General features: G+C 45.1%; 1 protein-coding gene across 3 annotated transcripts in view; it reads right to left on the bottom strand.

The window, feature by feature from the left end:
- EFCAB6 (EF-hand calcium binding domain 6) overlaps positions 1-12,394 on the bottom strand; it is a 252,818-nt gene that overhangs the window by 208,568 nt on the left and 31,856 nt on the right. For all 3 annotated transcript variants that reach the window (XM_027540564.1, XM_027540563.1, XM_027540565.1), the window contains one exon: positions 2,893-2,981. In XM_027540564.1, coding sequence (XP_027396365.1) covers positions 2,893-2,981 — 89 coding nt within the window. The remainder of the gene's footprint in view (positions 1-2,892; positions 2,982-12,394) is intronic.

The following is a 12,394-nucleotide window of genomic DNA, read 5'->3' as shown; positions in this document are numbered from 1 at the left end:
ATAGTACCAGAAACAGAATTTTCTATTCACTCTAATACATGGCCTTAAACAATAAGATCATGGCATCCGGTCCCATCACTTCATGGCAAATAGATGGGGAAACAGTGGCTGACTTTATTTTTCTGGGCTCCAAAATCACTGCAGATGGTGATTGCAGCCATGAAATTAAAAGACGCTTACTCTTTGGTAGGAAAGTTATAACCAACCTAGACAGCATATTAAAAAACAGAGACATTACTTTGCCAACAAAGATCCATCTAGTCAAGGTTATGGTTTTTCCAGTGGTCATGTATGGATGTGAGAGTTGGACTGTGAAGAAAGCTGAGGGCTGAAGAATTGATGCTTTTGAACTGTGGTGTTGGAGAAGACTCTTGAGAATCCCTTGGATTGCAAGGAGATCTAACCAGTCCATCCTAAAGGAGATCAGTCCTGGGTGTTCATTGGAAGGACTGATGTTGAAGCTGAAACTCCAATACTCTGGCCACCTGACGCGAAGAGCTGCCTCATTGGAAAAGACCCTGATGCTGGAAAAGATTGAGGGCAGGAGGAGAAGGGGACGACAGAGGATGAGATGGTTGGATGGCATCACCGACTCAATGACGTGGGTTTGGATGGACTCCGGGAGTTGGTGATGGACAGGGAGGCCTGGCGTGCTGTGGTTCATGGGGTCGCAAAGAGTCTCGGATACGACTGAGCGACTGAACTGAACTGAAACAATAAAGAGAATTTAGCTTCATGAGTAAGCCAGAAATCTTTCTAATTTACTTTAAATATTCAGTCTGTTGTGTTTAAGAAAGTAATGTATGATACTTTTCATCTCAAATTATTAGACTGAAGTTTCACAATTGAACAAAAACAAAAAAGAACTCTCCTGCTTTTAGTTTTTTCCAACTGTTGAGCTTTTTCAGCAAAGAATATTCAAATTATGTTACTTATCCCCCAAATGGGGATGGTTTCATTAGGTCAAGAGTAAGAATATGCCTATGAAATGACCAGTCATTCTTCTGAATGAGTCTGGAAGTTATCCTAGCTCATCACTTACAGACAGCATCAGCAGATCACAAGTCCCTGATCCCAGAGCAGATAATACTTTGTCATTCTTGGTGGAGCTGCTGCACTGAATTTTTTTTTTTTTAAGTGTTAGTCCCTCAGTCATGTCTGGCTCTGTGTGGTCCCGTGGACTGTGGCCTGCCAGGGTCCTCTGTCCATGGGATTCTCCAGGCAAGGACACTGGAGTGGGTTGCCATTTCCTTCTCCAGATGATCTTCCTGACCCAGGGATCGAATCCAGGTCTCCTGCATCACAGATGAACTCTTTCACCATCAGAGCCACCAGGGAAGGACACAAGTTACCATCCTAGCCGTTTTTACTGTACAGCTCACTCAGTTGGTAAAGAATCTACCTGCAATGCAGGAGACTCCAGTTTGATTTCTGGGTCAGGAAGATCCACTGGAGAAGGGATAGGCTACCCATTCCAGTATTCTTGGGCTTCCCTTGTGGCTCAGCTGGTAAAGAATCTGCCTGCAATGCCAGAGACCTGGTTTCAGTCCCTGGGTTGGGAATATCCCCTGGAGAAGGGAAAGGCTACCCACTCCAGTATTCTGGCCTGGAGTATTCCATGGACTGTATAGTCTATGGGGTCACAAAGAGTCGGACACGAGTGAGCGACTTTCACTTTCACTTCACTTTCACTTTCAGTAATGTGAATATATCCATACTGCTATGCAAGGGATCTCTGGGACTTGCTCACCTCGCAAAACAGAAACTGTACCCAGTAATCACCAATCCCCCTTCCCTCTCTGCACGGCTGCACTAATTCTCACAACTCAGCTATATCCAAGATGGCTGCGATCATGAAAGTCACAATACCAGAATGTGCTAATATTTCAGAACCAAGTCTAATTCTCTCAGAATTGTTTACACAATTCCTGAGAAAATGAAGTTTACTCATTTAGAGTCAGAATAATCTGAGTCAATAATTTTTCTACTATAAAACAATATTCCTACATTGTACACTAGCATCAAGGAACTTAACAGCTGACAGAGACGGTAAAGTTCAGGCTTCAGCACTCTTGTTTTGCAGATAAGGAAACGAGCCCCATGCTCAGGCTACAGCTATGAGGACCTCATACAAAGATCTCCTAAAATTTTTTCCTTTATAGCTACAAAAATATGATCACTAGCCAATGAAAGACACTAAAAATGCATGGAAAAAACAAATTTAAAATGTGGCATCTTAATACTCTTACTTCAAAGTTTACATTCCGTATTTCCAAGTAATTCTCTGGTGGTCCAGGGTTAAGATGTGCTGCTTTCAATGCCAGGGCCCACGTTCCATCCCTGGCTGGGGAACTAAGATCCCACAAGCCTTGCAATGTGGCAAAAAAAAAAAAAAAAAAAAAAAAATTAAATTCCTTATTTCCAAATATGAAAGGCATCGCATATGAAGTATGTTGTGCTGGGTGTGTGCAGTTGTATCTGACCCTTTGTGACCCCATGGACGGTAGCCCTCCAGGCTCCTCTGTCACTGAGATTTCCCAGGCAAGAATACTGGAGTGGGCTGCCATTTCCTTCTCCAAGGGGTCTTCCAGACCGAGAGATCAAACCCGACTCCCCCGCATCTCCTGCACTGGCAGGCAGAGTCTTTACCGCTAGCACCACTTGTGAAACATGTTGGTCTGGTTTTAATTTGCTGTGTCTCCACTTTGAATACAATATTATTTCTCTTATCCTGAAACATATACCATTTAGACATCAGAATCTTCTCTAAGTAAATTTTTTGCCTGAGGATTGTATCTGTTGACATGTTTAGCTCTAATGTGCTTGGGTCCTATCTCGCATCACTTCAAGTTTTAAATTTTCATACGAGGAAAAAAAAAAAAAAACACTTACCTCTTTATAACATTGATATTCAGGTCAATTCCTCCAAATCTGGACAGGAATACAAGGTACGGAACAGCTCCAGAACTGGTGAGGGGGATCTACACCCAAACAAGAAGAGTGGCAGCTCGTTAGTGAGTTCAGGGCCAAGCCGTGGACAGCACAGCAGGCTTCGCGACACGGGCAGGGCACTCAGAGCAGGGCGGGGCGCTCCAGGACGCTTACAGCTACTCGGCCCAGGCGCCTGAGTCGACAGGCACCATCAGCAAACCAAGCACGAGCAGCAGACACACCAGAATGCCAGTCTGCGCTCAACCAAAGCCACCAAGCCCTCTACAGAATTAGCTAAAATCTAGGTCCATCTAACTGGGAAAGACTGAGGGCAGGAGGAGAAGGGGACGACAGAGGATGAGATGGTTGGATGGCCTCACTGACTCGATGGACACAAGTCTGAGCAAACTCGGAGAGACAGTGAAGGCCGGGGAAGCCTGGAGTGCTGCAGTCCACGGGGTCACAGAGAGTCAGACACAGCTGAGCGACTGAACAGCAACAACAGGTCTTTCTAAAGGGTAAAGTAGGGCCCTCCCTGGTGGTCCAGTGGCTAAGACTCCTCGCTCCCAGTGCAGAGGGCTTAGGTTCCATCCCTGGTCAGGGAACTAGATCCCACATGCCTCAACTAAGACCCAGCTCAGCCAAATAAATAAATGTTTTTTAAAAAGATAAACTAACAGTAGTAGAAATATATTCTAATATATTTTACATATGTATTTATATATATGTGTGTGTGTATAAACATATATATATTTCCCAAGAGTCTGAGGCCACAGCACAATTTATCCTCTGAGTATCATGTACCCTTTCTATACAGTCATATGCTTTTAAGGTAGAAAAAAGTCATTTTTAAATCTAAAATTCTACAAGGGACATCATTGGGCCAGGTGGGTTAATACAGACTCTAGAGTAAATAAAAGTATTACTACCTCAATGTTTACCAAAGTTGATAACTGTGCTATGATTAGGTAAGAGAACAGTTCTTATTCTTGAAGAAATACACACTGAAGTATTTAGAAGTACAGGACCAGTAATAGGACTTCCCTCGTGGTCCAGAGGCTAAGAATCTGCTTGCCAATGCAGGGGACACAGGTTCGAGCCCTGGGCCAGGAAGATTCCACGTTGTGTGGGGCATCTAAGTTCATGTGTCACAACTGCTGAAGCCTGTGCTCTCGAGCCCGAGAGCCACAACTACGGAAGCCCAGAGCCCAGAGCCCGGGCTCCGCAGCAAGAGAAGCCACCGCTATGAAGCTCTCACACCGCAACGAAGAGTGGCCCCTGCTCGCTGCCACGAGAGAAAGCCCGTGCGTAGCAATGAGGACCCAGCACAGCCAAAAAACAAAGAAAGCACCGTTAGTATAAGCAATTTCCGCTTAAATGGTTCAGAAAAAATTACATACATTATTTGTGTATTTCAAATATATATAGTTTGCATATGTGCACAGAGGGAGTGAAAGATTACAGGAGAAGCGAATGAGGTTAAATGTTCACAGTTGAAAAATCTGGGCAAGGGTAAACGGCCATTATTTGTACCATACTTTCCTTTACAAACTTGCTGGAGGCTTGAAATTACTTTTAAATAAAAAGCCAATTTTTTAAAAAAAGTGAAAAAATTATTTCCCCAGAAAGCATGTGAAACTAAAATTAAAATAAACACACAATCAATATAAATATATATTTTAAGCTTCATGCAAATACACAAGTACAATCTCCCGTACAGCTGAACGGCTACTTAGCCCTTAAAATTCCAGCCTCGAAGCCTAGCACAGTTATCTCGGTCTTCCCCAAAGGACACGTTTCCCTTTACTGTTTAAAACATGTATAACTAGGACATGGGACTGTGGGGAGAGTGGCTCACAGGGTGGGCCTCTGCAAAGCCTTTTCCTGGAAAGGACACCAGGACTCTGACTTCTGACAGGGTGGTTTTCAGCAGATACAACTTGGGTAGGCACCTCAGAGGTTCCCAAGTCCCACAGAAGAAGGGCAAGGACAGATTAAACGTGCAGTTTCCCAGACTGGATGCCCCCCTGGTCTCAGCAGTGATAAGAGTTAACGCGGAAGGGAGGAAGCTGACGGTGAAGGGGCTCATACTTCGTAAATGGGCACAGGCGCTAATCTTGGTTCTAACTCATCCAGCCCCAAACCACCTTCTGAGGAAGTTGAAACCTTCCACATTTCACAGAGCAGAGGAATGACCTCCCCGCACAGCACAGAAATCTGTGACTCCAGAGCCCAAGCTCATTTCACTACACTAACCACCGTATGGGGAAAAAAAAAAAATCCATCAACCGTTGAGGTTTTTGTCACATTTCATGTTGCTACTTGTGCGTGCGTGCCAAGGTGCTTCAGTCATGTCCAATTCTTTCCAACCCCAGGGACTGTAGCCCGCCAGGCTCCCCTGTCCATGGGGATTCTCCAGGCAAGAGTACTGCAGTGGGTTGCCGTGCCCTCCTCTTCCAGGGGATCTTCCCGACCCAAGGGTTGAACCCCCTCCCTTCTGTCTCACTGGCAGGCGGGTTCTTTACCACTAGCACCACCTGGGAAAATTAGTGCTACTTGTGAAGTGAAGTGTAAGTCGCTCAGTCGTGTCCCGACTCTGTGACCCCATGGGCTGCAGCCTACTAGGCTCCTCTGTCCATGGAATTCTCCAGGCAAGAACACAAGTACTACCTGTGATCTGATGCAAATTCTAAGGTGGCAGATACATTTTTGCAATGCCTAGTTTCCAAACTAAGCTCAAGGATCCAGTCTAAAAGGAAAGGCTGGACTAAGGATTCACTTCTCCAGGATTTGCGATTCTGGCAAAAATGTCTTGAGACTCAAAACCGTCCACTGATGAATCACTGGAAGCAAATCCTTAGACTGCAGCTGGCGAAGCACAGTTTGTGAATGCACGTCCAGTGTGTTGATCAGAACCTTCCAAGGCTTCTCTTTCCTTGGGACAACCACCAAGACCTGAATAGAACTTTGCTTTCCTTCTCTGGCATCTAGTAACCGGTGCAACTTCTCTTAAAATGTTCAACTTATACTGATATTCAGAGACTGAGACACATTTAAAAACAATTCATATCACTATTAATGAAACTAAGGAACAGGGTGGCTAACAAACAATGCCTCGTCTATCATCACCCTGACATTCAAACACTCTTGACACGGTTCTTGAGATAAAATTACAGCTAAAATAAATTCACTAAAACTGGGAAATTCTCTTCTAATTTTTAATGCATTTTGTAAATTTTTATTTACTTTATCTCTGGCTGTACTGGGTCTTCACAGCTGGGCGGGCTTCTCTCTAGTTGTAGGCAGCGGGGGCTCCTCTCGAGTTATGGTGAGCAGGCGTCTCGTGGAAGTGGCTTCTGTTGTTGTGGAGCACAGGCTCCAGGGTGAGAGGGCTTCAGCAGTTGCGGCTCCCGGGCTCTGGAGCACAGGCTCAGCAGTTGTGCACGGGCTTAGATGCTCCACGGCATGCGGGATCTTCCCAGATCAGGGATTGAACCCGTGTCTCCTGCATTGGCAGGTGGATTCTTTACCACTGAGCCACCAGGGAAGCCCCCTCTTTTCTAATTTTTAAGATTTCCATGAACTATTTTACCAGTTTTATACATTGCCAGTTAGGCTTATATTGACCATTGAAAAAGAAAGTTGGGTATCACCACGTGGATTAGTCATTAAAAGACCTAGAAAGGTCACACACCCTGTGAAGTCCAGGGATTAGGGAGACAAGCTCTGCCCTGCTTTCCCAGTGAACCTGGCCTCCTGTGAAGGCACTGCACTCCGGTCTCCTGGGTTTATGCATGGGTCACGAGAGCTCAAGGTTCTAGAAACACACGCTGATAGTAAGACAGACCACGGGAACCTGTTATGTAAAGGCTCTGAAGTTCTACAGTTCTCAGTGACTTCTTTTTAAAACAGATGTCGCTTTTAAAAAAACGGATCCACATTTCACATTTTCTGTGCTGTTCCTCTTCCTGCATAGCTGATTAGCTTGGGAGGCTGTCAAAATTTTAAATTAACATTAGATCATGAATATAGGGAGACATTAGCAGGAAATAATATTTTCACTTTCCATTTGGTATAAAGAAAAGATCAGTTCAATCAAGCTTGTGATGAAACGGATGCAATGTTTGTGAGGACAAATGTTCTTTAAAAGCAAGAGAACATTACCACACGACACAGCACTTCCACTCCTAGGTACGTACCCAAGAGAAGTGAAAACATATGTCCACATAAAACCTTGTACGTGGAAGTCCCAGTAGCGCTGTTCACAGAAGCCAAAACGTGGAGACAACCCAAAGGCCCATCACCTGACGCTAAAGAGGCTGCGTCGTCTCCATGCAGCGGAGCACTATTCAGTCATAGCAAGGAGCGAAGTACCAATTCATGCTGCAGCATGGATGTTTAGCAGAACTAAACATTATGCTGAGTAAAAGAAGCCAAAGATCATACACTACATTATTCCTTTTTATGAAATAGCCAGACTACACAATCTATTAAGACACAGAGTAGATTAGTGGTTGTCAGGGATTAGGGGAAGGGGGAGTGCAGAGTAACTGCTAAGGAATACAAAAGTTTCTTTTAGGGATGATGAAATGTTCCGGAATTAGATAGTGGTGATTGTGAATCACTCTGTGAACATATTAAAAACCTCGGGGGTTTCCCTGGTGGCTCAGTGGGAAGGAATCTGCCTGCCAGCACAGGAGTCACCGGTTCAATCCCTGGTCCAGGAAGATTCCACAAGCCTCACAGCAGCTAAGCCCATGCAACACGACTACTGAACCTGTGCTCTCGAGCCTGGGAACTGCAGCCACTGAGCCCACAGCCACAGCTCCTGAAGTCCGAGTGCCCGAAAGCCCGTGCTCTGAAACAAGAGAAGCCGCCACAGTGAGAAGCCCACGCACCGCAACTAGGGAGTGGCCCCTGCTCCCCACAGCCAGAGAAGAGCCTGTGCAGCAGCGAAGACCAGCACAGCCAGAATAATCAACAAATGAAATCACTGGAAAAACCCCACAGACCCGTCCACTGTTAAGTGCTGAATTTTATGATATGTGAATCATATCTCAGTAAAGCTCTTATTTAAAATGTGGATATAATAAATAGTGAAAGGTGAAAGAATCAATATATATTATTTCTGAGATTCTGGAAGCGAATAAAGGGGAAACATTTTTTAAAAGAAGAGGAGGAAAGCTCTTCACCTTCCTCCCCCTTCCCTTCTTCCCTGTCTGCCCCTCACAATTCAGTCCTGCAGTCATTAGACGGGGCAGAGACACGTGGTGTCTGCCATGTCAGGGAGCCTGGTCCAGAGCCAGGGAGCGCACCCACACGGCGGGCAGAGGGCATCCACCTGGGTGTGTGGGCGCTGGAGATGGGAGATGGGTGATGAGTCACATGCCAGCACATTCAAATAAGTGAAACAAGCGGGTTCAGTCCCTGGGTTGGGAAGATCCCCTGGAGGAGGAAATGGCAACCCACTCCAGTGCGCTCGCCTGATCTGTCCCACGGATGGGGGAGACTGGCGGCTGCAATCCCTGGGGTCACAGAGTCGGGCCTGACTGAGTGACTGAGCACACACGCATGCACATGTGTGTATAGGGATGTGCATATGGAACAGGCCCCTGGAGCTCTGCCCACTTAGAGGGCCCGGAGCAGTAGCATCCAGGAGCAATGAGCAGCCCTGCTGCCTAGATCCCAGATTCCGGATGCCTGTTTGCATTAAAAAGAACCAGCGCTCTTTGGAGAGACAGATGATTCCAGGACTGAGCATGGAAAGTACAGGTGAGCTTGTAATATCTTGCATCAGGAAGTCAGAAAGTGTTCCAAAAATGCTAGGGACACGTCAAAAGGACACAGAAACCAGCATGAAGGTGCCTTTGTGGCTAAATTAGGGACAATTTAAATATCAAAATAAATAATGAAAGCAATGGATCATAACCCACTTATTAAAACAGGAAATCTCAAGTCCCTGAAAATATATAAACAATAAAGAATATATGAAGCTTGGTGAGGAATGATACATCTACACAGCTTCCAAGATGTCTCCTACAAACTGCTTATTAATTACACAGTATAAAGAACATTCCGCTGGGAAAAGAAAGGGGGATCTGACAGCTCCCACCTTAGTGGAGTGACCGCAGTGAACAGCAGCAGTGATGGGACAGGCGGAAGTCACCTGCAACCTAGCAAAAGGTCACGAGGCGAGCACAGCGAGGCTGCTGCGACATTCCTGCCGAAGATGCAGGCCTCAATCTAGCCATTGGGAAACACCTACCATCTGACAAACTCAAGTTGGGGACACTTTACAAAATAACAGGTCTGCAATCTTCAAAGTGTTACGGTCCTCAAAACTAAGGACAGACTGCAAAACGTCCAGATGGAAGGAGACTTGCCAGATGCGCTGCACAACTGTGACCTGGGTCCGGGGCTGAGGCAGTCGTTGTGACTTGACGTTACTGTCTTTACCATTATGGTTGCATTGTGGGAGTACAGAACAGGGCTGGTTTTAAGGAAACATGCAAGGAGATCCAACCAGTCCATCCGAAAGGACATCAGTCTTGAGAGTTCATTAGGATTGCTGTTGAAGCTGAAACTCCAATACTTTGGCCACCTGATGTGAAGAGGTGACTCATTGGAAAACACCCTGATGCTGGGAAAGATTGAGGACAGGAGGAGAAGGGGACGACAGAGGATGAGATGGCTGGATGGCATCACCAACTCGATGGACATGAGTTTGGGTAGACTCCGGGAGTTGGTGATGGACAGGGAGGCCTGGCGTGCTGCAGTCCATGGGGTCACACAGAGTCGGACACGACTGAGCGACTGAACTGAACTGAACTGAACACTAAGATACTTGAGGTAATGAAGCAGCTTCCTTCTAAATGGCTTAGGAAAAACAATTGTTCTTTGCAGTATACTTCCAACTGGTCCCTAACTCTGGGACTGCTTTTTTAAAACAAAGTAGCAGAAGTTGTGGCAGAGAAAGCTCTGAACAGACTAACCTCCCACAGTCCCCTGTAGACTCTGTCAAAATACAAAAAAAGAACTATCTAAAGGCTCAGGAGAGTGAAAGAAAGCAGGCAGGTGTTGGAGGAAAAACCTTTAAAACTTCAGAAGAAAGGACAAGTACAGAGTTTCCTGTTCTTAATGGCTTTGAACCTGAGTGGCCACAATCAGTGGCCAGCACGAAGCAGCTACATCTGCGCCCACCCACCCCCACCAAAACCAGACTGTCTTTCTGGCCTGAAGAACCAACACACTGAACCCAAAGCAACCACAGCCATTAGCAATGTGAGGGGGATCTGAAACAGGAGAGAGAGAGAGGAGGAGCCCCACCTTCTGTGTACACACCCTGTCCACATTCCAGCTGACGCCTGAACCATGCGTGTGCAGGTCACATGTGAAGAGTCCCAGCTAAAGACAAAAGAGGTGGGAGTGAAAATTGATACAGCCCCTCCGGAGAACAGTATGGAGAGTCCTTAAAAAACTAGGGATGAAACTACCACATGACCCGACAACCCTACTACTGGGCACAGACCCTGAGGAAATCATTGAAAAAGACACACGTGCCCCCGTGTTTACTGCAGCACTATTTATGATAGCTAGGACATGGAAGTGGCCTAGATGTCCATCAGCAGATGAACGGAGAAAGAAGTTGGAGTACATGTACACAACGGAATATTACTTGGCCATAAAAAAGGAATGCATTTGAATCAGTTTTAATGAGGTGGATGAACCTAGAGCCGATTACACGGAGTGAAGTAAGTCAGAAAGAGAAAAACAAATATTGTATATTAACACATATATATGGAATCTAGAAGGACGTACTGATGAACCTATCTGCAGGGCCGGAATGGAGACGCGGACACACAGAACAGACTTGCGGATACAGTGGGGAAAGGAGAGGGTGGGACGAATGGAGAGAGTAGCGTGGGGACATACACCACCGTACGTGAAACGGACAGCTAATGGAGAGCTGCTGTATAACAAACGGGGCCCGACCCAGCACTCTGTGACAGCCTAGAAGGGTGGGATGTGGTGCAGGGTGGGAGGGAGGCTCGAGAGGGAGGGGACATATGTGTACCTATGACTGACTCATGTTAATGTATGGCAAAACCAACATAATATAAAGAAACCATACTCCAATTAAAAATAAATAAAATCTTTTTAAAAAAGACAAAAGAGCTGAACCAAGATATGAATGACTGCCCGCTGCAGGCAAGAAAGAATTTGGAAGCTGACTGCCGTGCCAAAGTAAAGGCATTGACAGTTGAAGGAGTCAGTATAACAGAATCCAGTGTCTCCAGGGTACCACGCTGTGTAATCAACAGCCAGAGCCACATGCGACTCCAAAGCACGTGGATCACGGCCAGGGCAACTGAGGAAACGAGCTGTTACCTTTAATGTTAATTAATTTAAATTCTAAAAGTAAGCTCGTTTTTGGAAAATTCTTATGTTTGGAATGACTACGTGAAATTAGTATTTCAACTGCAAATTTTATGAAATCTCAATACAGGTTTAAAAAAAAAAAAAAGGTAGAGACATCACTTTGCCGACGAAGGTCTGTATAGTCAAAGCTATGGTCTTTCCAGTAGTCATGTATGGATGTGAGAGTTGGACCATAAAGAAGGCTGAGCATCAAAGAATTTCGAACAGTGGTGCTAGAGAAGACTCTTGAGAGTCCTTTGGACTGCAAGAAAATCAAACTAGTCAATCCTAAAGGATATCAACCCTGAATATTCATTGGAGGGACTGATGCTGAAGCTCCAATACTTTGGCCACCTAATGCAAAGAGCTGACTCATTGGAAAAGACCCTGATGCTGGGAAGATTGAGGGCAAGAAGAGAAGGAAGCAACAGAAGATGAGATGGTTGGACGACATCACTAACTCAATGGACAAGAGTTCGAGGAAACCCCAGTAGATGGTAATGCATAGGGAAGTGTGGCGTGCTGTAGTTCAGGAAGTCACAGTCAGACACGACTGAGCAACTGAACAACAATAATAAGATACAGATAAAGTATTTCTAATGGAAATGTGGTGTCTGAACTGGGGTCTGCTCTAAGTACACACCAGGCCTTGTAGACTTGGTACACAGAAAAGAATGGAAAATATTTTACCACCGATTTTGAATAGTGATGACATGTGGAAATGAGACATTTTGGTCAAACAGAAATATTATTAAAACTAATTCCACTTATTTCTTTTTTTCTTTGTAATGTAGCTACCAGAACATTTTAAATTACATATGTGCTTCACATTATGTTTCTATTGAAAACCATTAGTCTGGGATATAATTCAAATACACTCAACAGTGAAGGACCAACTATTTGTTTTCATACCTAATTCAAGACTCCACATTGCATTTAGTCGCATTGAGCAGCTGCAGCTGCATGCAACAAATTCTGATAAATTCTCTTTTCATTTTTGTTACAATTATTTTCTAATTTTCCATGTTATGGCCTCTTAGATATA

Source organism: Bos indicus x Bos taurus, chromosome 5, assembly GCF_003369695.1.
Source record: "Bos indicus x Bos taurus breed Angus x Brahman F1 hybrid chromosome 5, Bos_hybrid_MaternalHap_v2.0, whole genome shotgun sequence".
Lineage (NCBI taxonomy): Eukaryota > Metazoa > Chordata > Mammalia > Artiodactyla > Bovidae > Bos > Bos indicus x Bos taurus.
This window is presented reverse-complemented; position numbering and strand designations above follow the sequence as displayed.